Source organism: Myxocyprinus asiaticus, chromosome 12 (assembly GCF_019703515.2).
Source record: "Myxocyprinus asiaticus isolate MX2 ecotype Aquarium Trade chromosome 12, UBuf_Myxa_2, whole genome shotgun sequence".
In the NCBI taxonomy this organism is placed as follows: Eukaryota; Metazoa; Chordata; class Actinopteri; order Cypriniformes; family Catostomidae; genus Myxocyprinus; species Myxocyprinus asiaticus.
This window is the reverse complement of record NC_059355.1, coordinates 3,315,663-3,333,685: the sequence shown is the minus strand read 5'-3', so window position 1 is coordinate 3,333,685 and position 18,023 is coordinate 3,315,663. Positions and strand designations below refer to the sequence as shown.

Genomic DNA, 18,023 nt, shown 5'->3' with positions numbered 1-18,023 from the left:
GTTCTGCTGATAAAGAAAGTCACACACATCTAGGATGGCTTGAGGGTGAGTAAATGGTAAGAGAATTTTCATTTTTGGGTGAACTATTTCTTTAACTTGTATTGTACTCCTTATAATTAGCCTATTGAAATTCCTTTAAAAAAAGCAAACCATTTCACAAAAAGGAGTTTATTTGGTTTTACACAGCCCCCCCCCCCCAAAAAAAACAGAAAACAGCTGGTTAGAATTAATTGCAAAAATGCCACAGAAAAGTGATGTTATTTCTGAGAAAAGGTCTAGCATCATTTGTTCGCAGATGCCACTTACTTGTTATTTTGTGTATGATACAGTACAATGAAAGTCATACATTTTTAAATGTGTTTCTTACGTGTCCAAATAGGACCGCTGTATTTTTCCCAATTAAGTAGAAAATGCACCTTTGCTGTTCAGAACATTTTCTAGTTTGGGTTCTTCGCAGTTCTTGCGATACTCACATGAGGGTAGAACTCCAGTAAGAGGAGATATTCCGTCCTGCCTTCCGTGTCCACACATTCCTCGCTCTCTAAGAAGCGTGCTACGTTCTCGTGGTCCAAGAGGAGGCGGTAAATCTTGTGCTCATTAGTAAACTGCTGCCGGTTAGCAGAAATGAAAACTTTCACCGCCACAGAACACTCGTCCAGTGAACTGCGATACACTGTGCCATACCGGCCTCTGCCAATTATCTGTCAGGAAAAGAGGAAAGACAATAAGGGAAACCAGGCAAAGACAGACAGATATAAAGGAAGAGACACAGAAAGAATCAAGCTGTGATTGGGGTCTCTTACCTCCAGCAGTTTGAGGTTGTCTAAATCTAGAGAAGGAGGGGAAAACGCCGCCTCCAAAACATCCAGGCTATGCAGAGAGTGTTTACCACGTCCTGAAATACACACAGGCACATAAATCCCCAAGCACACAAAGGTAGAAAGAATCTAAGATCATACAGGGGCCCCTAAAGTCAAACCAAGCAGCATCTGCTAATAAAATATGCTGGACCTTATCTGTGCTATTCAATTACTTTCAAAGGAATATTCCAGGTTCAATTACATGTTAAAGAGACAGCTCACCCAAAAATGAGTATTCTCTCATGATTTACTCACTCTCATGCCATCCCAGATGTGTATGACTTTCTGTCTTCTGCTGAACACAAACAGATTTTTAGAAGAATATTTCAGCTCTGTAGGTCCAAACAATGCAAGTGAATGGGTGCTAAAATTTTGAAGCTCCAAAATCCACATAAGGGCAACAAAAAAGTACTCCAGACGACACTGGTGGTTAAATCCAGATCTTCTGAAGTGATATGATAGGTGTGGGTGAGAAACAGACCAATATTTAAGTCATTTTTCCTTTACTTTCTCCTTCTGTTTTTGGTAATTAACATTCTTCATGCATATCACTCCCTACAGGGCAGGGAGGAGAATTTATGATAAAAAAACGACTTAAAGATTGATCTGTTTCAGGGCCTGGGTAGCTCAGTGGTAAAAGACGCTGGCTACCACCCCTGGAGTTCACTAGTTCGCTAGTTCGAATCCCAGAGTGTGCAGCCAGGTCTCCTAAGCAACCAAATTGGCCCGGTTGCTAGGGAGGGTAGAGTCACATTGGGTAACCTCCTCGTGGTCGCTATAATGTGGTTCGTTCTCGGTGGGGCGCGTGGTGAGTTGAATGTGGATGGCGTGAAGCCTCCACATGTGCTATGTCTCCATGGCAACGCTCTCAACAAGCCATGTGATAAGATGTGTGGGTTGATGTTCTCAGACGTGGAGGCAGCTGCGATTCATCCTCCGCCACCTGGACTGAAGCAAATCACTACGCCACCACTTAAAAGCGCATTGGGAATTGGGCATTCCAAATTGGGTGAAAAAAATAAAGAAATAAATAAAATAAAATATTGATCTGTTTCTCACCCACACCTATCATATCGTGTCTGAACACATGGATTTAACCACTGGAGTCTTATGGATTACTTTTATGATGCCATTATATGGATTTTGGAACTTCAAAATTTGGACACCCATTCACTTGCATTGTATGGACCTACAGAGCTGAAATATTCTTCTAAAAATCTTCATTTGTTCTGCTGAAGAAAGAAAGTCATACATGAGGATGAGTAAATGATGAGAGAATTTTCATTTTTGGGTGAACTATCCCTTTAAGCACAATCGACAGCATTAACAGCACTTACAATGGAAGCGAATGGGGCCAAACTGTAAACGCTAAAATAATTACAGTTTCAAAAGTATAGAAACAAGACATTAACAATAAGCGTGTTAACATGATTTTAGTGTAAAATAAATTGCTAACTAACCTTTTCTGTGTGAAGTTGTAGTTTCAGAAAGAGTAATTAATACAGTAATCTAATTACACTGTAGATGTAATTAGTAGTTAGTAATTAATTACTTTTTAATTACCCAACACTGCTCACTGTAACTTCGGTTTTTGCCTTTTTTTTAAAGTAAAGGAGGGATGAGTCTAAATTAGTTTAATTGGTAATCAATATTATGCCACAAATGCTGTCGATTGAGCTCAACTTGCATTGAACCAGGAATATTCTTTTAACCTACTGGTCTTAAGGTTATTTTTAGTGGCTGTATAAAATCTGTTCCCCTCAATTAGACACAAGGGTTGTGCTTGTACTGTTTTGCTTGAAAATTATGCATGTGCTTTTCTTTCTTTAAAACAAATGTCACTTAGTTTGATATTTGTTGTCTAATGCAATGACATTCATACATTTTTAAATGTGGTTTAAGTGTCCAAATACATTTTGGGGCCACTGTATATTTAAAGCAGGAATCATACAATCACTATGGTAACTCACCTCTTAGCATGCGGTACCCAAAAAAAAGCAGAACAACAATGACAGCGACCATGGAGACAGTTGCTAAGGCGACAAATATGACTTCCTCTCTGTAAAGCCGGCAAGAATCTTGAAGGGGTTAAAAACAAAATGTTAATTAACGAACCAGAAAGTGAACTACATTCAAATGTTAATCATGAAAGTGTTCAACGAGTCTATGGTCATAAGAAAGAATCAAGCCTTTCAGATGTGGTTTAAAATACTTGTTTTAGTGCAATGGTTGATTGACAGGTGAATAGGTGGTCCCGGGACGCACCAGGGAGGATTAGCATTTACACTACAAATGTGACATGGTCACATGCATTTTCAACTGCATCCAAATGTGGTTTGAGTGATTGGATTGGCCATTAGTACAAACATAATCTGTCTCATTCTCACTCATATACACTTCTGTTTCCATACTGTCTATATTTCTCGGAAACACACACACACACATACACACACACACACTCACAGAGAGGCTGTGCGGTAGTGGGTGAGGGGGGAGGGAAGTCCTCCGTGAAGTTCATGTTGCACAAGTCTTTGTTGCAGCAGCAAAAGCGATATGTCCCATTCTGGACCACCGATGGCGGGTTGGTCACCACGCAGTGGTCAAAGCATTCCTGATGGTCACCTACATCTGTCCAACAACCTGTATTCAACAGTGGGCAGAGAGTTGAGCTGAGAGAGGCTGTTTGTGACTGTAAGCTTTTTGCATCAATGTGTGTGTTTGTTGGAGTGTCATTGTCTACCTTGCTTCACTAGTACGATTTCATTGTTTCTTTTCCCCCAGAGTCCAAAGCAGCGGCCTCCATGATTACAGCGAATGGTGGCATTCTCAAGAAAGACACGCCCCTCTCCATGTCCACCAATCCGCTCCGCCAGAGCCTGCGGCTCTTCTGCATAAGCGCACTCCCTGTGCTCGCTCTGAGCAGCTACAGAGAGAGAAACAGAGATAGAAAGAGACAGGGGAAACTAGTTAAAAAGAGAGAGAGCATTATAAAAGTATTATACCGTCTTAACATTGCAGAGGTAGCACAGAAGCGGAATATGCCACAGAAAGTTGCATTTACATAGGCTGTTTAATGCTGCACAAGCAACATATGTACATTTACAGCGAAATTACAATTGCAGAAATAAAGTTGACATTGTTTTAAATCTACACTCAGTGACCACTTTATTAGGGACACCTATACACCTACTTATTCATGCGTTTATCTAATCAGCCAATCGTATGGCAGCAGTGCAGTGCATAAAATCATGCAGATACAGGTCAGGAGCTTCAGTTAATGTTCACATCAACCATCAGAATGGGGAAAAAATGTGATCTCAGTGATTTGGAGCGTGGCATGATTGTTGGTGCCAGACGGGCTGGTTTGAGTATTTCTGTAACTGCTGATCTCCTGGGATTTTCACTCACAGAATTTACTCAGAATGGTGACAAAAGAAAATCATCCAATGAGCGGCAGTTCTGTGGACGGAAACGCCTTGTTGATGAGAGAGGTCAATGGAGAATGGCCAGAATGGTTCGAACTGACAGAAAGGCTATGGTAACTCAGATAACCACTCTGGCTGACAGAAGTGGAACCCGAAATGGTCTTCTACTGTTGTTCTCAACAGAGAATGGCCAGACTGGTTCGAGCTGATGCTTGATTGGCTGATTACATAATCGCATGAATAAGTAGGTGTATAGGTCTACCTAATAAAAAGGACAGTGAGTGTATATAATTATAATTAAATAAAAAATTATAACTATACTCTGTCTTGACAACAGCAAATTTTAAGGCTGCACCGATTGTGCATGTTTTTTTGCACAGAGCCAGTGCAGCATTAGAGCCTCCTTTAACACTAACAGCTGAGGTGAGTCAGAGCTGGCATATTTTAATTTATGTTTTATGCAGCAAGCAGGCACACATGCTGCTTAAGCAGACTTAAATTGGTTGTCTAAATACATTTTTAGAAAATCCAAAGTTAGAATGAGTAAAATGAATATTATAAAAACAGATAGCTCTAAAATTGGATTGAATGTTCAAAGCTGATTCAAAGCCATTGTAAAATTGCCTATGTATGCACACCTGTAAAAACACATGTATAATTATAATTAATAATTTAATAATTAATAATTAATAATAATTAATTATAATAATAATAATTAATAATTATCTTTATTTATCACACATTATACATTTGCACATATACGGTGAAATTCTTCTTTTTCACATATCCCAGCTAGGCTGGGGTCAGAGTGCAGGGTCAGCCATGATACGGCGCCCCTGGAGCAGATAGGGTTAAGGGCCTTGCTCAAGGGCCCAACAGTGGCATCTTGGCGGTGCTGGGGCTTGAACCCCCGACCTTCTGATCAGTAACCCAGAGCCTTAACCGCTGAGCTACCACTGCCCATATGCAATGTATTGAATTCTATATTAATGTGCTAAGCATAAACTGTGGTAACATTCCTGCAATGCACAGCCTTGAGAGACTTAATACTTTATTAACATGCATGCAAAGATACAAACTTAATGTGAAAGAAAATACATTACAAAATTGATAGGTTTGGTCAATAAAGCATTTCAGCAATGTAAAAATCCACAATATAGTATTATGACGCTAAACACCTGTTCTCCTCTGTCAGAGTAGAACAATGACACTCAGTAATTTCTCCCTCATTTAAAAAGTTTTACTCCTAAAGATAATAATTGTAATTTTGAAACATAATATAAAACCGCCTGCTTTCATTATTTGCTGTTGTTTTCTTGCAGTTCCCGCCACAGGTATAAAGCCTTAGGACATGATAGATTTTGTCATCTACCTGGGCCTTTGGGAGCTTGAATGTCATAAAACAGGCGTTCAACACCATCTGGCCAAAAACAGAGGAGGACAAACAAGGCAGGGATGTGACTCTGTGGCCAGCAGTTGTTTTGAGAATGCAATATCTCAGTCAGACAGGCTTTGTGAGAACAAATCTCCCCAAAGCGTCTTACTTAATGTCAGACACTGGTCTGTGTAGGTTATGTTTTTAGTATGCATGATAATTGTTTTTTCGTAAGGGTGGCAGATTGAAGACTTGGAAGTGAGCTCAACTTTGAAAGATTGTGTCCAAGGTCATCCTTTGCTGTGATGTCCACAGAGGCCTGTCTCCCACTCTTTCTCGCTCCCCATCTCTGCTTTGTCTGATTGCGGAGGAGGTTGTGAACATTTTCTGATAGTTACGTACATAACTGAGCAGTTACTCAGGGGCTCTGATCTACTAAACACACATGCTAACCCTGGGAGCTGATACAAAGGCACACACAAACATGGTGCCACTCTCAGCAGAGTTTGTCTTTCTAAGACACAGAAACAAAACTAAATCTGGTAAGAAACCAGCTTAAGTTTTCACATTAAAACCTGTTTGAGTCAAAAGACTAGAGTCTCTAGTTTCATCCGATATGCATTTTTTAAAAATTGCATACATTTATTGTGAAACAGCAAGCTGTTAAACACAATGTCCACGTACGTGGACAATAAAACTAACTTTCCATAAAAATCCTACATTCACTTTGAACTATCACACACTGAGAATCAATGGGTGCATCCAAAAGCTGGAAAATGTTGCTTTCAGAGGCTATATATGGAGTTAGGATGGATATAAGGTGCATTTCATACCACTGTAGACAGACAGCACACTGGAGGTTAAGTCATTCACTAATCAGGGAGCATATGAAATTAGATTACCTATGCAGCATTCAATATAAATAAATATATATATATTTGTATTTATTTTTTTTTTTATTTTTATTTTTTTTCCTTTTTCTCCCAATTTGGAATGGCCAATTCCCAATGTGCTTTTAAGTCCTCATGGTCATGTAGTGATTCGCCTCAGTCCAGGTGGCGGAGGACGAATCCCAGTTACCTCCGTATCTGAGATCATCAGCCCACGCATCTTATCATGTGGCTTGTTGAGCGCACTGCCACAGAGACATAGCACGTGTGGAGGCTTCACACCATCCACGCTCAACTCACCACACACCCCACCGATAACGAACCACAGCGATCACGAGGAGGTTACCCCATGTGGCTCTACCCTTCCTAGAATCCGGGCCAATTTGGTTGCTTAGGAGACCTAGCTGGAGTCACTCAGCACACCCTGGGATTTGAACTAGCGAACTCCAGGGGTGGTAGCCAGCGTCTTTACCACTGAGCTACCCAGGCCCCCTTGGTACAGACATGGGACAATGATAATCAGTGCATAGATTCAGAATTGTATAAAGCAAAATGTTTTTTTAACATGGTTGGCCATTCAGCTTTACAGAAGTGTAAATTAATGTAACATCTCAAAAACATGAATAACCAACACTCCTGGACTTTCTATAGCTTGAACTTACTTACAATTTCACAGCTTAGTCCTGTTGTCCACATATGTGGACATAATTTTTTAAGAAAACTATTTGCTCTAGAATTTTATTTATTTCTTTATTTTTGCTTGTTTATTAGGTGCTACTAGTTACAAATAAAAAATGGGAAATGGAAAATGCACACAGCAGTCACACTCTGGTCTCAGGAGGTAAAACTAAACAAATAACTATCTTGAAAACCTTACTCTGTTGAGAATTCCTCACGTTTAGATGGTTTAGTTTATTGCGTGACGTCTAGCGAGTTTTTAGGGAAATGGCATATTCATAATGCAAGTTACGCATTCTACAAGACATAACTTATACTGTACTGTGCAAAAGTCTTAGGCACAGAAGATTTTTCACAAAAAAATTTGTCTTAAGATGGTTATTTATATCTTCAGCTTTAGTGTGTCAACAGGAAATATAAATGTTAGACTCCCAAACATTCCTTTTGCAAATAGAAAAGAATAGAAGAACAGGGAGCCCTGCAACAGATGGCAGGGCCCCCACAGAGCCTCCCACTGAACATTGTGTCAGTCTGGGATTACACGAAGAGACAGAAATAATTGAGACAGCCTAAATAAAAAAAGAACTGTGGCGAATTCTCCAAGAAGCTTGGAACATCCTATCTGCCAACAAACAAGAAAAACTGTGTCCAGGTGTAAGTAGGAGAATTGGTGCTGTTTTGAAGGCAAAGGTGGTCACACCGAATATTGATTTAGCTTTTTTATGTTTACTGGACTTTGTATGAAGTTAATTGATTAATGAAAACTATTTGTCATTATTTTTTTAAGAAATCCTCACTTTAAAAGTTTTTCACAAGTGCCTAAAACTTTTGCACAGTATTGTATAGCTAATTAATCTTAGGATGTGTTTGAGTAGGTAATTAACCTGTTAACTATGTTCATTATACAGGTGTTCAGCTCAAGCAGAGAAATCCACAACACACTGGATTTTTTTCATCAATTTTTTCTAGATTTTTCTTTCTTTAAAACATTTATAAATAAAAGACAGTGTTAGTGCATTGTTAAAATCTTGTAGGATTATTTTTTTCTCATCTCATTTTAGTCAAGAGGATTTTTAAATTAAAAAAAGTTTGATTATCTTCATGGCATCTTTTTCGCCTCGTCTTTGATATCATTGACAAAATGGGAGAAAATCACTCAAAAAACATTAACTTTTCTCTTATACAAAATTAAACTAAAATCTTCAAACAGGAAAAAAAAGTTCATGTGCATGTTATTTGTCAACTGCCCATTATAAACACTAGGGATGTACTGATACCACTTTTTCTCTTCCGATTCGGATATCAGAAATCTCAGTAATGGCCGATACCGATCCCAAGCCGATATCAGTGTTGTTTTTTTGTGTAATCAGTTTAGAATATCTTTACATTATTGTGAGGAACTAATTGGGTGTACTCTTTAATATGTAAAGAAACACAAACCTCTAACTACACATTATTTCAGTATAAATGTATAGCTTATTAAGAAACACTTTATTATTAACTAGTATACTGGATAATGTAGCAGCAAAATTAACAGTAATTCCAGTCTTCATGTCTTCAGTAGAAAAGAAACCAGTGTTTTATGTTTGCCTTTTTTTTCTTCTTCTTTTTTAAATTTTTTTTTTCTCAAAAATGTTTGAACTTGCATCTGGACTTTAAAGGATTCAGATCTCTTTTTTTATTCAATTTAGTTGTAAGACATCAGTCCACTTTTCATTCACACAGTTATTTTTTGGAACCCATTCAACTTAAATATTGTTATAAATTGTAAACAAATACTAATAATGACAATAATAATAATAATAAATTGTTATTAATATTATTATTATTGACTTTTAATTTTAATTTGAAATACAACAGTAATATATTTAAATCGTGCACTTTTTAAACCCTCACGCTTTTATTTTGACATTCTGAACTCTCCAGTACGTCCTGTATGTGTCTGTTTGTAGGCAGGTTCACAGTAGTTTAATTCGCTTCTTATTCAAATTCTGGTAAAATGCTCCTCCGGTGCCGTTCAATAATGCATATTATAAGTGAACTGAACTATTGAGCATCTACACCTGAGATGCTGTTCTTGAGTAGCGCTCAAATATTGCGTATGGCTTTGAAGGCTAAAAATAGCCGCGAGTGCATCACCAGCCTGTGTGTGAGTTTGTGTCAACAGAGCAGCGTCATTCACTAACACGCTGGCGCCGCGCATACTTTATTTTTACTTATTAAACACAGCCTTTTGTGATTCACAGAGCTATCGCACATCTTCAAGTGGCTTTGAATAAAATGCACGAGTCAAATGAACTGCATTAATGGTGTTTTTATGGTTCTTTTATGTCATTTTTGGAGCTTGACAGTAACGAACATGACTAACACACAGTATCGGATTTAAATCGGGCTCGTTGGACCGATACCCGATCCGTCTAAAAGCTTCAGTACCAGAGCCGATACCGATCCAGGTATCGGATTGGTGCATCCCTAATAAACACAGCATAAATATGTACATAGGACTACCTATAATACACATAAAAACTGATCAGTGAAGCTGAAAGCTACATGAATTTTCCAGCATAGAATCAGCCAATGGTGGTTTCTGACACTGGCTGACACATCAACCTAATGAGCAGTCAATAAGAACCTCTGACACAGGTTGACATATCGGGATAATGAATGTGGTCTATTCATCCCTCTGTGACAAGCACCTTGGGGAGGAAGACTATACGTGTGTGTGAGTGCTTGTGTTCATTCATAAAGATGAGTGTTTCTGACAGCGTGAGTGGAGAAAAAACTGATTTGCTGAAACATAAAGAGTAAAGAAAAAGAGAAAATAATCAAATGTCTTTTAAAATTATTCAGTGTGTTATATAATGGACTAAGGGAACAAAGTGGTTTACAGCCAAGTGCCATGGCAACATTTTTTTGCATCCTCATCAGAAATCTAAAAATAATATAAAATTATACCCTGGACAACATAATGCCACAGCAAATTGCTCAATAAAGCACCACAACAGCACAACAGCAAACACAATTCAAGTCAGTGAAGTGGATAATTCATGACTCCCCAATTTTAACAGTGCTACAAAGCACAGCAATGTGTGCTCGACCTACATACTGATTCACATCTAATGCTTGCAGCCAAAAAACCCTCCCTTGACTTTGCTCTAATCTGTCTATCCATCCATACTTTCACCCAGCTGCTCTACTTAACCATTTGAGTACACCAAAAATATTTACAAAATTAGAAAGATTGTGTATGTATGTGTGTTTGTGTGTGTGTGTGTGTGTGTGAGAGAGAGAGAGAGAGAGAGAGAGAGAGAGAGAGAGATGAATAAAAGAAGTGGCTTAGGGTGGACTTGTCATCTGCCATCCAATAATTCCTGCAATAAAAATGGAGCACATGTTTTTTTTATTTAAAGGATAATTTGCCCACAAATGAAACTTCTATCATCATTTCCTCACCCTTAATTCATTACAGCTGCATATTATTTTCTTTCTTCAATGAAACACAAAATTAGATGTTTGGCAGAATGTCTAAGCTGCTCTTTTTCATTCAGTGAAAAGTGGATGGTGGTTCACTTTGCCAAGCTCCAAAAAGGACAAAAAAGCATCAATGAAGTATCATACAATTAGTCCATATGGCCTAGAGTTGAAGTCAGAAGTTTACATACACTTAGGTTGAAGTCATTAAAACTCATTTTTTAACCACTCCACAGATTTAATATTAGCAAACTATAGTTTTGGCAAGTTGTTTAGGACATCTGCTCTGTGCATGACATAAGTAATATTTCCAACAGTTGTTTACAGACAGATTGTTTCACTTTTAATTGACTATATCACAATTCCAGTGGGTCAGAAGTTTACATCCACTAAGTTAACTGTGCCTTTAAGCAGCTTGAAGAATTTCAGAAAATGATTTCAAGCCTTTAGGCAATTAGCCAATTAGCTTCAGATAGGCTAATTGGAGTCAATTGGAGGTGTACCTGTGGATGTATTTTAAGGCCTACCTTCAATCTCAGTGCCTCTTTGCTTGACATCATGGGAAAATCAAAAGAAATCAGCCAAGACCTCAGAAAAAAAAATTGTGGACCTCCACAAGTCTGATTCATCCTTGGGAGCAATTTCCAAATGCCTGAAGGTACCACGTTCATCTGTACAAACAACAGTATGCAAGTATTAACACCATGTGACCACGCAGCCGTCATACCGTTCAGGCAGGAGATGCATTCTGTCTCCTAGAGATGAACGTAGTTTGGTGCGAAAAGTACAAATCAATCCCAGAACAACAGCAAAGGACCATGTGAAGATGCTGGAGGAAACAGGTAGACAGGTATCTATATCCACAGTAAAACAAGTCCTATATCGACATAACCTGAAAAGCTGCTCCGCAAGGAAGAAGCCACTGCTCCAAAACCACCATAAAAAAGCCAGACTACAATTTGCAAGTGCATATGGGGACAAAGATCTTACTTTTTGGAGAAATGTCCTCTGGTCTAATGAAACAAAAATTGAACTGTTTGGCCATAATGACCATCATTATGGACCATTGTTATGTTTGGAGGAAAAAGGGTGAGGCTTGCAAGCCAAAGAACACCATCCCAACCGTGAAGCATGGGGGTGGCAGCATCATGTTGTGGGGGTGTTTTGCTGCAGGAGGGACTGGTGCACTTCACAAAATAGATGGCATCATAAGGAAGGAAAATGATGTGGATATATTGAAGCAACATCTCAAGACATCAGCCATGAAGAAAGCTTGGTTGCAAATGGTTCTTCCAAATGGACAATGACCACAAGCATACCTCCAAAGTTGTGGCAAAATGGCTTAAGGAATTGGAGTGGCCATCACCAAGCCCTGACTTCAGTCTGATTGAAATTTGTGTGCAGAACTAAAAAAGCGTGTGCGAGCAAGGAGGCCTACAAACCTGACTCAGTTACACCAGTTCTGTCTGGAGGAATGGGCCAAAATTCCAAAAACTTATTGTGAGAAGCTTGTGGAAGGCTACCCAAAACGTTTGACCTAAGTTAAAAATGTAAAGACAATGCTACCAAATACTAACAAAGTGTATGTAAACTTCTGACCCACTGGGAATGTGATGAAAGAAATAAAAGCTGAAATAAATCACTCTCTACTATTATTCTGACATTTCACATTCTTAAAATAAAGTAGTGATCCTAACTGACATAAGACAGGGAATGTTTTCTATAAATTAAATGTCAGTAATTGTGAAAAACTGAGTTTAAATGTATTTGGCTAAGGTGTATGTAAACTTCTGACTTCAACTGTATATACTGGGTCTGATGACATAAAATAGCTTTGTGTGAGAAACAGCGTTATTTACTTATAATCTTCCCCACTGCTAATGCTCTCAAATGCCATTCGCACAAATTAAGTAAAATTTAAGTAAAAAGTAAAAAAATGCTGCATTTAGAGAGACAAGGTTTTTCATCTTTTTTTTTTTTTTTTTTATCCCCTTTTCTCCCAATTTGGAATGCCCAATTCCTCGTGGTGGCGCGGTTACTCACCTCAATCCGGGTGGCGGAGGACAAGTCTCAGTTGCCTGTGCTTCTGTCACCGCCAATCTGCGCATCTTATCATGTGGCTCATTGTGCATGACACCGCAGAGACTCACAGCATGTGGAGGCTCATGCTACTCTCCATGATCCACGCACAACTTACCACACGCCCCACTGAGAGCGAGAACCACTAATTGTGACCACGAGGAGGTTACCCCATGTGACTCTACCCTCCCTAGCAACTGGGCCAATTTGGTTGCTTAGGATACCTGGCTGGAGTCACTCAGCACACCCTGGATTCGAACTCGCGACTCCAGGGGTGGTAGTCAGCGTCAATACTCGCTGAGCTACCCAGGCCCCCCAAGGCTTTTCATCATTTACGCCAAATGCAATTAGTTGTCTCATGTCATCATGAAGAACTGTCCACAAGTTCCACAATGCTCTGTATTAGGTCCTCTGCTGTCCTGTACATGCTTCCCTTGGGACAGGTGTTTTTAAACTTTTTCATGCCAAGGACCCCCAAATATGATGATCACATTGCGAGGAACACCCTTTCTCAAACATAAAAGCAGCTATATATTTTCATGTATAAAGACCCATTTATACTATGTGAGAAATAGTAAGTAGAGGTGCACCGGTACCAATTTTAGAAGGCCGATACAAGTACCAAGTACCTAGATTTGGGTATCGGCCAATACCGAGTGCCGATACGAGTAGTCTTGTGTTTGTAAACGTATGCCATTCTATATGCATTAGATATCTTGATATTGCCAATATTAGCATTTTCAGTCATTAAAAATGACAATTCAGAACTGTTTTAATAGGGTGTAGCTTACCTTAAAAAGTATCCCAGCTAACATGTACATGTTATTCATGCTTGTTGTTATTTTATCCATATTGTTCCGTACATTCACAGAGAGGACAGTGCAGCTTTATTATTGATGAATTGTTCTGGTTTTGTTGTGTTGAGCCTGAATGAGTTCGACGTCTGTTTGATTGCTGTGTTGTTATTGGGCTGAAGTAAAGTGACAGACAGTAACTCCAATCACTTTTTCCAGCTTCGTCTTTACACGTAACAAATTATTTTTGGAGTTGCGGTGTTTCTGGCGCAAAGATCTCTGGCGTAAGCCTGATCATAGCGCTCTTTTTTTTCTCCCTAAAACACAAATGCGCGGAGAAAGAGAGAAGGCGGATGAAATGAAAACTCGAGCATTAGTTTCAAACTATTTCTTTCTTTCCTTTCTTGTTGTATTTTATCTGTCAATATGACAACTGGAATTATCTGTTAAAAAAAATTCCTGGATGACTGGCAAGCGCTTGGGAATGCGAGCTATCGCGCCACACACACGGGAGGGAGAGAGAGAGAAGGCGAATGCACATAACCCACTAATATCAGGTGAAAAAACTGATGTTCTAGATTTAAATGGTCTCGTGTTTTAAAACTGGTCTTAGAAGCACTATGCACACATGTGTAATCACGTCATTATATTAATGTACTCATACTCGGAAACATGAAATGATGACGCTGAGTACGAGTATTTACCCCCCAGTATCGGCCCGATACGAGTACTACCGTGTAGTATCGGTGCACCTCTAATAATTATTAATATGTTTGTCAACATTAATATATATAATAGTTTAACAAAACTGTATGCAGATTTGTTTTTATTTCAAACTTTTAAACTATGACTGTCAATAGAATAAAACAGTCCTAATTAATCTCATGATTCCTGTCTTAAGAAAGCAAAACATTTGGTAAAGGTTACCTTTTTTCCACTTTTGTTTAAAAAAACAATTTCTACTCTTTATCTTATTCCATTTTTTATTTCTTAAATATTCTGCGGAACCACAAACACCCCCTCACAGACCCCAGGGGGTTCCTGGACCCCAGTCTGAAAACCCCTGCCTTAAGAAACATTATTAGGAAACATGGAAATAGTTTTCGATTGTTATGCAGATGATCCTGACTTGACTTTATATAGTGTACAAGTCATATGAAACACTTTCATATTTATATGGTGTTATATGTTTTTTTTGGAGCTTGGCAGTATAAGTCTCCATCCACTTTCCGAAAATCTCTTTTTACGTTCCACGCATGTAAGAAAATAATAAAGGGTTGGAATGACATGGGGGTGAGTTAATCATGACAAAACTTTCATTTTTGGGCGAACTATTCCTTTAAACCTGGGTATGTAAACAAAGCATGTTTTTAAAGATAAACAATCCCTTATCAACACTGTTCTCATACTACAGAGAGTACAGAACAAATCAGAACTACACAACTGAAAGGACACACTATCTCAATGCTTCACGACTCACTGCGTCAAAAAAAAAAAAAAAAAATAAAGTCAATCTCTATGGCAACATGACACTTACTGTCCTTCTGTGAACATGCAAGTTCTAATGTATGGTGCATATACACTTGCACTCACTGCACACAGAAGAAACCCAGACAATACCACACTAAGGAATGTGGTGACTGTTTCAGGAAGCACATCAAAATACTGTCACACACAGAAGAATTACGGGGGGGGGGTTATGGCAGTGTTCACACAAACACATAGGGATGGTGGGAAAATGGTGGAGGTCAAGCTCCATGGACTGAGGCAACGTAGGAAATCACTCAACATCACAACAGCAACAAATCTGAGGGCTAGTTCAGATCTGAAGTGGGAATAAGCAAGATTTTAGTGTTGCGGAGTGATGTACTATACGCCAATATCTATTTGAGCAGATATTTGGCTCTGGTTCCAGACTGAATGGTCAGATTGCAGGGTTAGCTGTGGAGGAAGCATGGCGATGAGCCATTAAAGCTTCAAACCGCACAAGGAGAAATTCAGTTTCATACTTGTCTTAACAGCTAATCAGTGTTTAGCCTTTATTCATCCCTCATGTGGGGTCAGCTCTTATCTTATCTGTGCGATGCTCAGGAGCACCACTGCAGCTCTGGGGCTGATGCCAGAAAGAGAGTGTGCGCGCATACACACACACACACACACACACACACACACACACACAGATATATAAATGGACACATTAACTCACACCTATACACACAGAGAGACCACAAGTGTTTATATAGGCACACACACACACACACACACACACACACACCACATACAAAAAAATGTTGCTTGATTCATGATGAACCCGGTCTGCTGACAAACACCCACCTACTCGCCCCGTGCCACCCCTCCCCCCCAAGATGCTGCCCACGTCGCCCATGCACAAATCCGCCACTGCTACTCACTGTGTTCCTTATCCACAAGTACACACTCACACACACAGGAAATAAAGAATTCCTGATGGATGAGGGTGGCAGTGAATTCACCACAAAACTGGCAGGACACACACACACACATAGAGGACAATTTATTACGCCATCACTTTTAGAGGATATGGGATATTTGTGAAACTGTAGTTCTACTATAATTCTTTCTACTGTTTCTTACTTGTTAATGTTACTTACCAGCTACAGGGCCAAGAAGAACCACCATGGCAAACAGTCCAACGTCAAGAAGTGTTATTCGGCCTTCAAATGCCATGTTTTCTTTTCTCCTCCTCAAACTGAGTATTTTCTGCTTTATTCTCAAGTCACTTGTATAGCTGTCTAGGCTTCAGAGTACAGACACAACAATATTGGTGCTTTGGAGAGTCCAGAATAACATATGTCTCAAAACAGTATCAAAAACATTTTAGAAAGGCAATAAAATGACAGTCACAGGGTAAACCGCAGATTCAAATAGTTCTGAAGACCTTAAAGCATTTATCTTCATTGTTTTTCCCCTTCCACCAGGAAGCATCAAATGTTACAAGATGCAAGACTCTATGTGTGCTGTAATAAACCAAATTAATACATCACATCAAACTTTCCCCCTTTGTCCCAAGCAAACGCAGAGTTTCGGCGCAGTTATATGGGACATCCCGTGTCCGCGCGTCTCCTCGATGGTATCGCAGAGTTTTGGACAGGGAAACATCCGTTTCGTGGTTCCAGGCAGTTAAAACGTCCATTTGTCGTCATAGTCCTCCCGCTCGTTATCTTTTGATCTTCGTTTGAGGAATTCTCTGTATTTCCATGATGGCTGGGTTAAGAAACTGAACGTTTGCGTGGCGTTTTCTTCGTCCGTACTCCAAACAACGGGAAAAGCAACAGAAGACGGTCGGGAAGGTACAACAGCCCAGACAGCGACTGGAAACGCCTCGTCTTCGGATTGTCTCCGGGATTCGCTTGTTCGATGTGGGGGCCGATTTACAACAGAAAAGAGACGAAGCGCCCTTATGCGGCAGACTGATAGAATGGCACCATAAATAGACACTGCCCTCAAAGTACTTTAAATTACACACCTTCTGTTTCAAGATTACCTGCACGGCTCAGTAGGTAAACAAGTAAACACGGTAAACCCTTGTGCGTCAATTTAAAAAAAAAAAAAAGTTACATAATAATATTATATATTAATATTATTTTCCACTTTCACTGCCTTTTTTTTAACCAACATCAGTTCTGATCATAACTACCAAATATTCATTCATTTTCAGGATTTTAACCCTTTAAATGCCAGTTTGTTTACATAATGCCACTGTTGTTTTTACACACACACACATTTCTCAATACACACATACAAAACACACTCTGACATCCATACCAACACACCCACACAATTTTATCTGCATCATTTATTCAATTGTCCTGCAGTGCTCTATAATACAGCAAACAGAAAATAGGGGAAAAGCATGTATTTGCTCCATAGGCTAAACATGAGAAAAATGGCGCCATCTGGTGGAAAATATTAAACATGTAAATTTTGAAGCCAGGGCTCTGGAATGAAAGCATAATGATTTTGTGCTTTAATGGCACTGGGATCAAATATTGCAGTTTTAATGGGTTGCAATGGGGACATATTATGTCCTGAAGGTCCTGAGTGTAACTATTGTGTGTACACAGTGTATTATAGATGTATTATAGGAACTGAGGTTGAAATATCAAAATTCTCCAAAAAATACACACCTTTGGCAAAATGTATGCCGTTGGCATTAACACAGCCAAAATGATCGAAAAAACTAAAATGAAAAAGACAAAAATGTCCCGAAAGTCACACAAGGTTTAAACCACACCGGCATACATTCAGACAAGGGTCAACTGTAAGCCTTTAATGAATGTAGATTATATCCAAAGGTTTGAACAGTGTTCTCAGGGCAAGGGAATATATCATAAATGTCCGTTCAGGGCAAGTTGTCACATTTGTATTGGGATAGGTTGTCACATGTGTTTTAAATGCCAAATATTCATACA

The 18,023-nt window shown here is 39.1% G+C and overlaps 1 protein-coding gene across 2 annotated transcripts in view; it reads right to left on the bottom strand.

Annotated features, from left to right (window-relative positions):
• The window catches only part of LOC127449669 (bone morphogenetic protein receptor type-2-like), a 40,434-nt gene extending 23,459 nt beyond the window's left edge, over positions 1–16,975 (bottom strand). Inside the window, exons 1-7 of one of the 2 annotated variants that reach the window (XM_051713227.1) lie at positions 16,490–16,975; positions 16,203–16,348; positions 3,601–3,783; positions 3,324–3,500; positions 2,831–2,938; positions 804–895; positions 474–701 (exon numbers count right to left, since the gene is read on the bottom strand). In XM_051713227.1, the coding sequence (XP_051569187.1) occupies positions 474–701; positions 804–895; positions 2,831–2,938; positions 3,324–3,500; positions 3,601–3,783; positions 16,203–16,348; positions 16,490–16,536 (981 nt within the window). In that variant the 5' untranslated portion in view covers positions 16,537–16,975. Of the gene's footprint in view, positions 1–473; positions 702–803; positions 896–2,830; positions 2,939–3,323; positions 3,501–3,600; positions 3,784–16,202 lie in introns of both variants that reach the window. The other variant, XM_051713228.1, reaches the window with a different exon arrangement.
• Positions 16,976–18,023: the final 1,048 nt, after the last annotated feature.